The sequence below is a fragment of the Geotrypetes seraphini genome, chromosome 9, assembly GCF_902459505.1.
Source record: "Geotrypetes seraphini chromosome 9, aGeoSer1.1, whole genome shotgun sequence".
Taxonomy (NCBI): domain Eukaryota; kingdom Metazoa; phylum Chordata; class Amphibia; order Gymnophiona; family Dermophiidae; genus Geotrypetes; species Geotrypetes seraphini.
The window spans coordinates 145,515,657-145,529,172 of NC_047092.1; the positions used below are offsets into that span (position 1 = coordinate 145,515,657).

The 13,516-nt window shown below is 41.6% G+C and overlaps 1 protein-coding gene across 2 annotated transcripts in view; it reads right to left on the reverse strand.

Annotated features, from left to right (window-relative positions):
* Window positions 1-13,516, reverse strand: part of LOC117367141 (putative serine protease K12H4.7) — a 137,493-nt gene that overhangs the window by 108,978 nt on the left and 14,999 nt on the right. For both annotated transcript variants that reach the window (XM_033959449.1, XM_033959450.1), the window contains exon 4: window positions 9,560-9,695. In XM_033959449.1, coding sequence (XP_033815340.1) covers window positions 9,560-9,695 — 136 coding nt within the window. The remainder of the gene's footprint in view (window positions 1-9,559; window positions 9,696-13,516) is intronic.

Here is a 13,516-nt window from a genome sequence, read left to right on the forward strand (position 1 = left end):
GGGGCACCAATCGATGCTCATCTAGTGAAGATGCTGATTAGGAGTGTGTGGAATGGGCAAGGATGCTAAATATGACGGAGATCCTAGAAGGCACGTTTTAAACATGAAACGTAAAATCTTGAATTGCACCCAAAATAAAATGAGCACTGGGGCAACCTACGAAGTCTACAACGAAGCAGAGATTCATGGTCAGATTATTGGCCTTACAAAAGAAAGTGTGCTGCCATATTCTGCAAAGTTTTGTAGATGACATAGCTGGGGATTAGCGATACCTGCATAAACAAACAGTGTTACAATAGTCAGGTTTAGACACAATAAATGTTGGTATGAGCATATGTAAACTAGATGTATCCAAAAAGCATTACAAAGAAATTGGATTTGGTGCAGGGATCGGAAGATGAGCTTTACAACCTGAGAAATGTGAGACTTAAACGTAAGATCTGAATGGATCTGAATGAAACTGAATTTTCAAATATCAAAAAGTCTCTAAAGGTGGAATCAGTTTACCAAAGAGTAAAGGAGTGATTGAGGGCTTTAGGGTGATAATCTGTCAACCAACATGTCACAGTTTTTTCTAGGTTTGAGTCAAATCAATTTGCCAGAGCTGTCAAACAAGGTTGTAAAGAATATAAGTTAGGAGATATTGAAGAGGTTTGATAAATCAACGTGGGACGAGTTATGTCTGTGCTCAGTCTCCGTAATGCTAAAAAAAAATAAAAAAAACCAACAACAAAAAAACCCAACAATAGTGAGTTTAGGCAATAAACATTACCTTCCTCTAATCTTCAGTGACATCTATGTGGCCATTTTTCTGAAAATGATGACAGACAGAGGTCCTTGAGCCTTTTTTCTTGTGTCTATAAGTTGGACATGTCAGTTTGGAAAATGGCTCTTCTTTTTAGATGTCTTCTGTGCAAAAATGTCCATCCTTGAAACATTTTTGAAAGGGAAACCAGGGTGTTTTTCCTGTTTAAAAATAGCTCTAAGATGGACATTTTTTTGAAGGTAAAGAGCTAGACATCCCAATTCTGCTTTGGATGTTTTTTTTCAAAAATGCCTCTCTATCTCCCAAATTCTGTATACAGCACCTTACGTTGTATAGGGAAGTCCCTGACTGGCCAAAACAATGGCCAATCAGGGACTTCTTTAGACTCCTCCCTAAGGAAGTCCCTAATTGGCTGAAGTGTTCCAGGCCCCTCCAAAGGGAGGAGCCCGAGGCGCCTCTGCCAATCAGTGCCTTAGGCCTCTGCCCGTGCATCAGATGATGCACCGGGGCGGGGCCTAGGGCCGCTATTGGGCGGCGGCCGGCAGTAAAGTAGGAGCAGGAGGAATTCACTCCTGCTCCTGAAGATTTTGGAGTGGCGTAGGAGTAGGAGAAGGGTCCGGGAATTCTCCTGCTCCCGAAGATGGAGGGAGCCTTGTCCCAAGGAGCAGGAGGGACCGGGCACCCCTCCTGCTCCCAGCTATTTTAAAGGTAACGGGGTGGGTGGGTGGGCCAGGCCTAGCAGCCTGGGCAAACTAGGGGTGGGAGGCCTAGGAGCAGGAAGGACTGAGCACTCCTCCTGCTCACAACTTTTTACTGCCGGGGGTGGGCCGTGCCGGTCGGCAGGGGGAGGACAAGGGCCATGCCAGTTGGGGGGGGGGGGGCAGGGCCATGCTGCATGCATGCAGCATTTTTTAAAAACACGCTGATGGCAGGAGGGAATTGGTATCCCTCCTGCTTTTTTCTCCAGGGGGAGGGGGGGTAATGGAGGGGGCAGGGCAGAGCAGAACAGGGCAGGCAGGAGAGATTGGGGCCTGGAGGGGTGTCGGGCAGGTCTCTCCTGCCTGCTCCCGGGCTCTCTGCCGCCATTCTCCGCAGTGCAGGCCCACTTTAAAACCACGGGCTTGCACTGCAGGGAATGGCAGTAGAGAACAGGAGAGTCTGGGAGCAGGCAAGAGAGATCTGGGCTGGGCTGAGCCCTGACAGCGGTGACATGAGGCTGCTTCTCCTGTCACTACTGTCAGGGTGGGCGCATGAGCGGGGATCGATCAGGCCGTGGGGCGTGTTAACGATCGTCCCCATTTGCATGCAGGCCTTTACTGAATTGGTCGGCCGGCATGCAAACGGAATCGGATCGCACACGGTTTGGAGGTTTAGTGAATCCTGCCCAATGTAGTAGGCCTAATTAGAATTAGTAGGCCTAATTAGAATTGATAATTGGCAATTAACACCTTGTAATTGATGCTGATTAACACCAATTAAAAGTTATGCGCACAATTTGGAAAGCGTGATTCTATAAAAAGTATGCACAAATTGGAAAAGGGGATCAGGCGAGGGGCATTCGCAGACAGTGGGCATTCTTAAAAATTAGGTGCACTATTATAGAATACGAATTGATATATCACGTTAAAAAATATATATTTAAATAGAAGGTCAACATTCAATCCCTATTAGGAAAAATATTTTTCAACCATCCATAAAAACCTTCTATTAAGTAACTCTTCCGGCCCTCAGAAATGACACTAGTTGTTCAATAGACTTTCATAACAGCTGGCTTTACACATCCAATCTTCACCGGGTCATTTTATGATGGGTGTTTTATAATTTGACTCAATGACCTGGTGAAGATTGGATGTGTAAAGCCAGCTGTTATGAAAGTCTATTGAAGAACTGGTGGCATTTCTGAGGGCCAAGAGTTACTTAATAGAAGGTTTTTATGGATGGTTGAAAAATACTATTATAGAATACAGCACAACAAAGAAAAATGGGGAGACCCAATCATCCACAGTGAAAATAATCCACCAATGAAAACAAAAACAAAAACTGTGGATACAGATGTTCTGGAGATAATTTATTAAACATTGACATATAAAACCATGAAAATTCAATTAAAAAAGTACAATGATAAAAAATACTGTGATAAAAATCCAACCGGACCCTACACAGTCCGTGTTTCGGTGAACACGCCTTCCTCAGGGGTCCAATGGTTTGCAAACTCACACATAAAGAATGCATTTTTTTTGCTACTTCAGCTTGTCTGCGGTGTTCTTTGCTCACATTTTTAAAGACAATAGACTGTTTTCAGTCCAATTCTTTATATGTGAGGATGCAAACCATTGGACCCCTGAGGAAGGCGTGTTCACCGAAACACGGACCGTGTAGGGTCCGGTTGGATTTTTATCACAGTATTTTTTATCATTGTACTTTTTTAATTGAATTTTCATGGTTTTATATGTCAGTGTTTAATAAATTATCTCCAGAACATCTGTATCCACAGTTTTTGTTTTTGTTTTCATTGGTCTATTATAGAATACACCAGAAGTGCACACAAGTTAGATTCAGGGATTTAGGCCTTGTTTTCCTTGGCCTAATTGGGTATGCCTAAAAGTTATGCGACACACTAGTGATAAGTGCGATTCTATATAAGGTACACGCAACTTGTAGAATCATGCTAGTTGGAGCTGATTTGGGGGAGAGCTATATATAGAATCAGGCCCTAGGTGTTTTAAATTATGTATGGCTTTGTTTGTGATCTGTAAATAAATACCAACTTGCATGTGCAACCTACACATGTAATTTATGTTTCTCCGTTCAATTTTTTCAATGGCTGGTCCCACTGCACATGCAGATCAAGTTTCAAGTTTATTAAAAAAATTTTTTACCGCTTATTCAAATTTCTAGGCGGTGTACAGTTATTAAGAAAAAAAATATCTTAAAAGGAACGAAACAGTTGGAGCTATAAAATTATACAGAACCGTGTTAGGTTAGTAAACGCATACAAAAACATATATACTAACTGCACACAATTAGGAAAGAAGGGTAGAACTACAATCTTTGAGAAAAAGCACACTTAGGGGTAAAACAGTAGGTGAGGGTAGAAGCTGTAATTGTTTTAGTCCTAAAAAGGACAGTTTTTCTCCAAAAGCATCTTCAGATAAATACATGTATACTCCTGCATGTAGTTTAGAAAAGACTCTTCACTGTGCATATTCTGAACTGGATGCAACAATTCCGATCTCTACATTCTTTCTAAAATGGGGGCTTTACACGCGCAGGGCAGTCCAAAAGTGAGGTAACAATAAAAAGACAAATGATTCAAATTGGAAACCAAGAAGTTTTTAAACTTCAGATTATTGAACAATGCTTGTGGCACAGATCCAGGGACTCGACATGGCCGTGTTTTGGTAAAACATTCACTGCATCAGGAATCGTAAGATTCTAAAGGTGCGCCGCTTGGCATAATTGGATGATGAATGAATTCCGGAAATAGCCAAGCCAGTCTACTTTGCATTTTTAAGCAAATCACCAGAGCGCAGAAACAATTTAATGAATAAACAATGTTTACTATTGTTTACAAACACTACATTTTGACAGATCTAGCAGAGTGGAAGCGCTTATGGGGGCTCCTTTTATGAGGGAGCGCTAGCATTTTTAGCACACTCACCGGATTAGCGCGCTAGCCAAAAATCTACCGCCTGCTCAAAAGGAGGCGGTAGCGGCTAGTGCTTCTGGCAATTTAGCACGCGTTAAGGCCCTAGCGCACCTTCGTATAAAAAGGAGCCCATAGTTTGCATTATAAAACCTTTACAAACATATTTATGAATGTTGTGACTTTCGAATAAATGCTCAAGATAGAATTTTTGATATTCAAAGTGTTTGTAATATTATTAATTTGTCTCTTTTGCACTAGAGCTTAAAGAGATATCTGTATTTTAAGCATATACCAGACTGACGGATTATTGTTGTTTTGAGCTATGGAATGGACACGGGAAGCTTATTATCCTTGCAAGAATGCTCTAGTATTTATGCTTAATTTTAAATTTAAATTTAGGCTCCCCTTTTATCAAGCCGCGTTAGAGTTTTTTTATCGCCACCCATTACAGTAAAAGCTCCGATGCTCATAGAATTCTTATGAGCATCGGAGCTTTTACTGCAGCAGCCAGTGATTTTAAAAAAACCCTAATGCGGCTTGATAAAGGGGGGGGGGTCTTATATTGCAAATTTGACCTTTTGTTTTATGTGTATAGACCCCTCACACAGGCATCTGCTGAAACACAGGCTGGAGGAGTGGCCTACTGGTTAGAACCCCTACCTGCCACTCCTTGTGACCCTGGGCAAGTCACTTAACACTCCTTTGCCCCAGGCACTGTAGTTAGATTGTGAACCTGCCAGGACAGATACTTAAGTGTGTCTGAATGTAAACCGCTTTGAATAGAAATGGTACCGGCATATAAGAAATGTAAATAAATCTGCATCCTCTGGGTCCTGGCTCCTCCTTGTTGTTCCATCTGTGGCCTGCTACCTCTTTTGCTCTCTATTTCTAAACCAAGACATTTAGGGGGAGGGGGGGGGATTCATCAAGGGGCGCTAACCACATTAGTGTGCTCTAAACGCTAAGATCCCATAGGAATATAGTGGGCATCTTAGCATTTAGCGCATGCTAATTATTAGTGCGTGCTTATACGGTTAGCACACCTTGATGAATTCCTCCCTTTACTAAGAATTTTTTTAGATTGATTGCCCTAAATGTGATCAGGAAAATATGTTTTAACCCTTCAGCATCACAAATTAAACAGCCATTTAACTTCTCTTTATGTGCGTTCATATATGTTGAGACCTTGCCCAAACATTGTAAAGCTAGACAGAACATCTCAACTACTTTTGAATTGAATGTTCCTTCGTTTAAGTAAGTACAACTGGAAGAGTATAGAAATACTATTTTCTATGTCAAGGGTCCTAAATTATGAAATACATTACCTTTATCTTTAAAAGTTTAGTGCAGAATGCAAAAATTTTTTTAAAGAATTTGAAAACTGCTATTTCTTAAGGAGAGATACAGTATATAGCACTGAATGATGAGGTAGATATAATAGGCATCTCAGAGACCTGGTAGAAGGAGGACAATCAATGGGACACTGTTACCTGGGTACAAATTATATCGCAATGAGAGTAGATCAAATTGGAGAGGGGGGAGAAGTTGTTCTATATGTTAAATAGAGAATTTAATCAAACCAAATAAACATTCTGTATGACATAGATAGCAGGGTGGAAACCATATGGATAGAAATTCCATATGTGAAGGGAAGGAATATATAAGTAGGGTTATACTACCACATCTCATGTCAGAGATTAGGAATACTGGCAAATTGGGCAATAGTATAATAATAGGCGATTCTGATTATGTGTTTTACCAACAATGCTCCAGAGTGGCTATGGGTGTTTTTTACTTCCACTGTAGTCAAGAGGGGCAGCTATTTTAGATTTGGCCCTTAGTGGAATGCAAGGCATACTAAAGGATTAACTCTGCATCATCACCCTTAAAAACCATTTCCGGTTCAGGTAGATCTCCTACATCTTCTTCCGTAAAGACCAAAGCAAAGAATTCATTCTATGGCCTTATCCTCCCTGAAAGAAATCTCGGTGAATCTGGAAGATGTACTAAGCCAAATCAACAAGTTAAAAAGTAATAAATCACCTGGACTGGATGGTGTACATCCCAGAGTACTAAAAGAACTAAAATATGAAATTGCTGACCTGCTGTTAGTGATCTGTAATCTGTCACTATAATTGTCTGTAGTACCTGAAGATTGGAGGGTGGCAAATGTTACACCTATTTTTAAAGAGAGGTCCAGGGGAGATCAGGGAAATTACAGACCGGTAAGCCTGACTTCAGTGCTGGGCAACATAGTGGAAACAATGATTAAATATTGAGGAACACATAGACAAACATAATTTAATGGGACAGAGTCAGCATGGGCTCAGCCGAGGTAGATCTTGCCTCACCAATTTGCTTGACTTCTTTGAAGGTGTGAATAAACATTTGGATAAAGGTGAGCCAGTTGATGTAGTGTATCTAGATTTTCAGAAAGCCTTTGACAAAGTTCCTCATGAGAGGCTCTTAAGAAAATTAAAGAGTCATGGGATAGGTGGCAAAGTTCAGCTGTGGTTTAGGAATTGGTTATCGGATAGAAAACAGAGGGTAGGGTTAAATGGTAATTCTTTTCAATGGAGGAGAGTAAACAGTGGAGTGCCGCAGGGGTCTGTACTAGGACCAGTGCTATTTAACTTATTTATAAATGATCTGGAAATTGGAGTGACGAGTGAGGTGATTAAATTTGCAGATGACACTAAACTGTACAAAGTTGTTCAAATGCATGTGGATTGTGAAAAATTGCAGGCAGACCTTAGGAAATTGGAAGACTGGGCATCCAAGTAGCAGATTAAATTTAATGTGAACAAATACAAAGTGATGCACATTGAGAAGAATAACCCAAATGCTATGGTCCACCTTGGGGGTCAGTGCCTAAGAAAAAATTCTGGGTGTTATTGTAGACAATACGCTGAGACACGATGGAGTGGATAAGTCCAAAGAGAAGACTGGTGAACTCAAAGTATTCCATGAAATCTTTTATTCCTTTATTACAACATACATTGACTCGACATGCGCACGTTTCGGCCCAAATGGCCTGCCTCAGGTCTGTGTGCGAATCAAAAGAACATCCAATGATCAGTTAAACATCACATGATTCACGCTGCAAAAACGCCATCACCTGCCTTATGCAGTTTGCGGGTGATGGCGTTTTTGCAGTGCGAATTATGTGATGTTTAACTGATCATTGGATGTTCTTTTGATTCGCACACAGACCTGTGAGACTCCTGAGGCAGGCTATTTGGGCCGAAACATGCGCATGTCGAGTCGATATATGTTGTAATAAAGGAATAAAAGATTTCTTGGAATACTTAGAGTTCATCAGTCTTTTCTTTGGTCTTATCCACTCCATCGTGTCTGAGTGTTGTTCCTGTGGATTTGACTCTCCTGTGTTTTTCAGACAATACACTGAAACAATCCGCCCAATGTACAGTGGCATCCAAGAAAGCAAACAAGATGCTAGGAATTATTAGAAAAGGAATGGTTAAGATGACTAAGAATGTTATGATACTGCTATGTCAATGGTGCTACCTCACCTTGAGTATTGTGTTCAATTCTGGTCTCCTTATCTCAAGAAAGATATAGCGGCACTAGAAAAGAAGAGCAACCAAGATGATAAAGGAGATGGAACTCGTCTCGTATGAGGAAAGACTACAGAGAATAGGGCTCTTCAGCTTGGAAAATAGATGGCTGAGAGGAGGTATGCTTGAAGTCTACAAAATTCTGAGTGGTGCAGAATGGGTACAAGTGGATCGATTTTGTACGCCATCAAAAATTACAAAGACTAGGGGGACACTCAATAGAAGGAAATATTTTTTCACTCAGAGAATAGTTTGGCTCTGAACACATTGGCAGAGGATGTGGTAAGAGCGGTTAACATAGCTAGTTGTACAAAAGGTTTGGACAAGTTCTTAGAGGAAAGTCCATAGTCTTCTATTGAGACAGACATTGGGGAAGCCACTGCTTTCCCTGGGTTGGTAGCATGGAAAGTTGCTACTATTTGGGGTTTTGCAAGGTACTTGTGACCTGGATTGGCTACTGTGATGGCAGGATACTGGACTAGATGGTGCATTGGTCTGACCCAGTAAGGCTATTCTTTATTCTTATTCTCCAGAGGTACGAGTAGGAAGCTCTGATCTTGAGTATGGCAGTTGTGGGAAGAATATGTCAATGACTGAACAATTTGTGACAATTTAACCCCCTCTTTTATCAAGCTGCATTGCCGAGCCACCCATTCTATTCCTTTAGGTGGCTCGGCATTTAACTTATGGTGCTCGGCAGCTCAGCTTGATAAAAGGGGGGTATGTGAAGTTTTGTCTGTATTTGTAATGGTTTCAATTATGTACATCATTTTTGTAAACTACTGCAAATGTCAGAGTGTCATTATATAAAATGTATTAAAATCTTTAAAAATTCAGCTCAGAAATAATTTGTAAATAAATACTCCATCATGAACCAAAATCTCCATAAGAACATAAGCAATGCCTCCGCTGGGTCAGACCTGAGGTGCTCACGCGGCGGCCCAACAGGTCCAGGACCTGTGCAGTAATCCTCTATTTATACCCTTCTATCCCCTTTTCCAGCAGGAAATTGTCCAATCCTTTCTTAAACCCCAGTACTGTACTCTGCCCTATTACGGCCTCTGGAAGCGCATTCCAGGTGTCCACCAATCGTTGGGTAAAGAAGAACTTCCTAGCATTCGTTTTGAATCTGTCCCCTTTCAACTTTTCCAAGTGCCCTCTTGTTCTTTTATTTTTCGAAAGTTTTAAGAATCTGTTTTAGGGCCTGTTTTACAAAGCCGCACTAGTGGCTGCTGTGCGGTAACGTCACCGAAGCCCTTAGAGATTTAAAGGGCTTCGGGGCTGTTGCCTTGCGACTTTGTAAAACAAGCTGTTAGACTATGCAAAATAAATTTTGTGGATGTAACATTAGAGTCTTGGACTCGGATTATTAATACAGTACATATTTTTTCCCGATTCTTTGATGCATTCCCTCCAGCTACGATTTTTTTTTGGTTTCCCTGATTTTCTGTGGGGTTGTCAAAAACAGGTGAAAGATCAAGCGGTATAGACCGTCTCTCATATCTGAAACAGAAATGGTTAAAAACAGCAATACATTTTAAGGCAGAAGAAAGAAAAGTTGCTTACCTGAAGTCCTTAGTAATTGCAGCATAGTTCTCCTTGTTCTTCAACATTTTTACCAGCGTGTCGGATGCAGTTTTCACTGCTTTAGGGCACTCAGGGTTATAGTCAGCCAGAGAGGTTTGTACAACTTCCAAATATTCTAGAGAACCAAAAATATTCATTTATGCAGTGCACTATACAATCTATCACACATGGGTCTAATACAGGGGTGTCAAACTCAATCACATAAGGGGCCGAAATCTAAAACATAGGCTAAAGGCTCCTTTTACTAAGCTGAGCTAGCATTTTTAGCGTGCGCTGAAGATTAGCGCATGCTAACCCCCCGCGCTACGTGGAAAATACTAACGCCAGCTCTATAGAGGCGTTAGCGTTTAGCGTGCGTGGCAATGTAAAACCGCTAGCGCAGCTTAGTAAAAGGAGTCCTAAGTCGCGGGCCAATTTTTTTTTTTTTTAAGTTCAAATATTTTTTATTGTTTTAAGTACAAAACAATACAAACAGAAAAGTATCAACAGGATAAACTTCAATTAAGACATTTAGGGGTCCTTTTATTAAGGTACGCTAACCGATTTAGCGCACGCTAAATGCGCACCTTAATAAAAGGACCCCTAAGTCTTAGTAGAAGTTTTCTAACCCCACGCCAACTCTGTGATGTAAATAAAATAAATTAAAAAGACTTTTCCCCTTTTCTGCACTAATTCATACCTATTTCAAATCATTCATATTTCTGCGCAGCTCTCCCTAATACAAGGATTGACTACTATTCCTAGCAAGCCGCAATATTACATAATATTGGAATCAGAAATACACCATGCTCCATAAACCTTCTGAGATAAATATATAGGTAAAAATTTAACTAAAAACAATTGCAACCAGCTGTTGAGTGGCTATTATGAAAATATTTGTGAAATACATTATTTAAAATCACCAAAAATTCTGGTACATGATGTTTTCTGTGTATACTTCCCATGGTCCTGCAGGTTACATAAAATTCAATGGCAGGCCTCCTTCACTGTGTTGACAAACTGTCCAGCAGCATGGAAGGTGGTTAACAGAGCCAAGCGAGGTGTTAAACCGATAACTGACTTTGCCACTGACATCGCTACAGAACCAGTGCAGCATAAGGCCTTGCTGCAAGGAATTAAACAGCATCACAGGCTTTATCCTATCTCAAGAAGGCACTGAATGCTTGAGTGTTTGGAACGCCATTGGTAGATGACTACATTAAAGTGTATGTGTTTAGCTATTAGCGAAGTATGTTAAATTTCTATTATTTTCCACAATAAAGTGCAGATATTGAATGTTCATTTAATCAAATACTGCTAGATTTTTTTTTGCATAAAATATGATTTTATCACTGCATCATTGCTGAGCGTGAGAACATAAAGGTTATGAAGTACATATTTAAAAAGAAACTACGTCTAAAAGCCAGCCTAAATGGGCACTTGGACAATCAAAAGGACAGGTCGTCCAAGTACCGATAATCAAAATGGGTTTTAGACATATGTAAAAGCAGCTGAGGCTTTGTCACTGCCGCTGGGTGAAAAGGGGCATTTTTTGAGGAGTGGTTAGGGTGGGAGGTGGGACGACCTAGACTTAGTCATCCAGCAGCCATAATTGAAAGTTTGATGAGGTTGCCTGTAAGGAACTTATACGTTTTGACTTAGACCAAGCCAAAAAAGGGTATAAGTTTCAGATCAGGCCACTGAGCTGAATGTGGCTGCTGCGATCAGCTCAATGGCCCAGGCAACCTGTCCCCTATCCCTGTAATGATCGTGGCAGGAGGGATGCCCAGTCCCTCCTGCCCATCACCCGTCGAGACCCCCCCTCCTGCCATGATCATTCGGGGAGGAGGGGGGGGGGTCATGGCAGGTGCGGCAGGAGAGATTGGGCATCTCTCCTGCCGGTGATCATTTGGGGGAGGGGCGACGCAGCAGGTTCCTGATGCAATCATTGGGGGAGGGGGACGGATGGTTCCATGATTCTTTAGCCAGTGTTTATGACAGATTCCGGTTAGAGAATTGTGCTTTTAGGGAAAGGACTGGTCCCTTCCAGGCCTAAAAGGTCTTGTTTTGGGCATTTGGGACTTGGTCAAATTTTTTTTTTTTCAAGAATAGGGCTTAAAGGTAGACGTAGTGGCGGCCTGGGCGATTAAACGCCTGAACGTACAGGTAGGCCATTCTTTTTTTTTTTAATAATCTTTATTCATTTTTAATACTTTCATTAAGTGAATACAAGGAAAAGAATACATTTTACACTTTATACATCACCTAAAATCTTTACAATATATAATGAGATCAACATATTTGCCCCGTAAAAATTATTATATATAAAGTTATTGATAAAGTAAATTCATACGCTTCCATATATGCATATATTTAATTGTGCAAACCCCCACCCAATCATAGAAACATAGAAAACATAGAAAAATGACGGCAGATAAGGGCTATAGCCCATCAAGTCTGCCCACTCCACAGACCCACCCCCTAAGTCTGCTCTAGAGCCCCCGCTCCAAATGACCCATCCTTATATTCACCCTCTCAGGGATCCCACATGGGCATCCCATTTACCCTTAAAATCTGGCACACTGTTGGCCTCGATCAGCTGTATCGGAAGCTTGTTCCAATGTTCAACTACTCTTTCAGTGAAGAAATACTTTCTGGTGTCACCATGAAATTTCCCGCCCCTGAGTTTAAGCGGATGCCGTCTTGTGGCTGAGGGTCCCTGGAGAAGGAAAATATCTTCTTCCACTTCGATACACCCAGTGATATATTTGAACGTCTCAATCATGTCTCCCCTCTCTCTTCGTTTCTCGAGAGAGTAGAGCCGCAATTTGTTCAGCCTCTCTTCGTATGAGAGATCCTTGAGCCCCGATACCATCCTGGTGGCCATCCGCTGAACCAACTCTGCTCTTAGCACATCTTTACGGTAATGTGGCCTCCAAAATTGCACACAGTATTCCAGATGTGGTCTCACCATGGTTCTGTACAACGGCATGATGACCTCAGGCTTCCGGCTGACGAAACTTCTGTGGATGCAACCCAACATTTGTCTTAAGAACATAAGAACATAAGAAGCGCCATCTCCGGATCAGACCTTCGGTCCATCAAGTCCGGCGATCCGCACACGCGGAGGCCCTGCCAGGTATACACCTGGTTTATTTTATAGCCAACCATACTTTATATGCCTCTCTCAAGGAGATATGCATCTAGTTTGCTTTTGAAGCCTAGGACTGTCGATTCTGCAATAATCTCCCCTGGGAGAGTATTCCAGATGCCAACCACTCTCTATGTGAAGCAGAACTTTCTGACATTAGTCCTGAACTTGTCCCCCCTTAGCTTCATTTCATGTCCTCTTGTCCGTGTCAAATTGGACAATGTAAATAATCTTCTCTGCTCTATTTTGTCGATTCCTTTCAGTATTTTGAAGGTTTCGATCATATCCCCACGCAGTCTCCTTTTCTCAAGGGAGAACAATCCCAGTGTTTTAAGTCGATCCTCATATACCAGTTTCTCCATACCCTTCACTAGTTTGGTTGCTCGTCTCTGCACCCTCTCCAGCAGTTTTATATCCTTCTTTAGGTAGGGAGACCAATGTTGGACACAGTATTCCAAGTGGGGTCTGACCATTGCCCTATAAAGCGGCATTATAACTTTCTCCGATCTACTCGAGATTCCTTTCTTTATCATGCCCAACATTCTTGCCTTAGATGAAGCCTTCTCCACTTGATTGGCAGCTTTCATGTCTGCACTGATAGTCACTCCCAAATCTCGTTCTGTCACAGTCCTAGCTAAGGTCTCACCATTTAAGGTGTAAGTTCTGCACGGGTTTCTACTGCCGAGGTGCATGACCTTACATTTCTTGGCGTTGAAGCCTAGCTGCCAGGTCGAAGACCAATGTTCCAACAAAAACAGGTCCTGTGTCATACTATCATGTAAATTGGAGCTGCTCACTACATTACA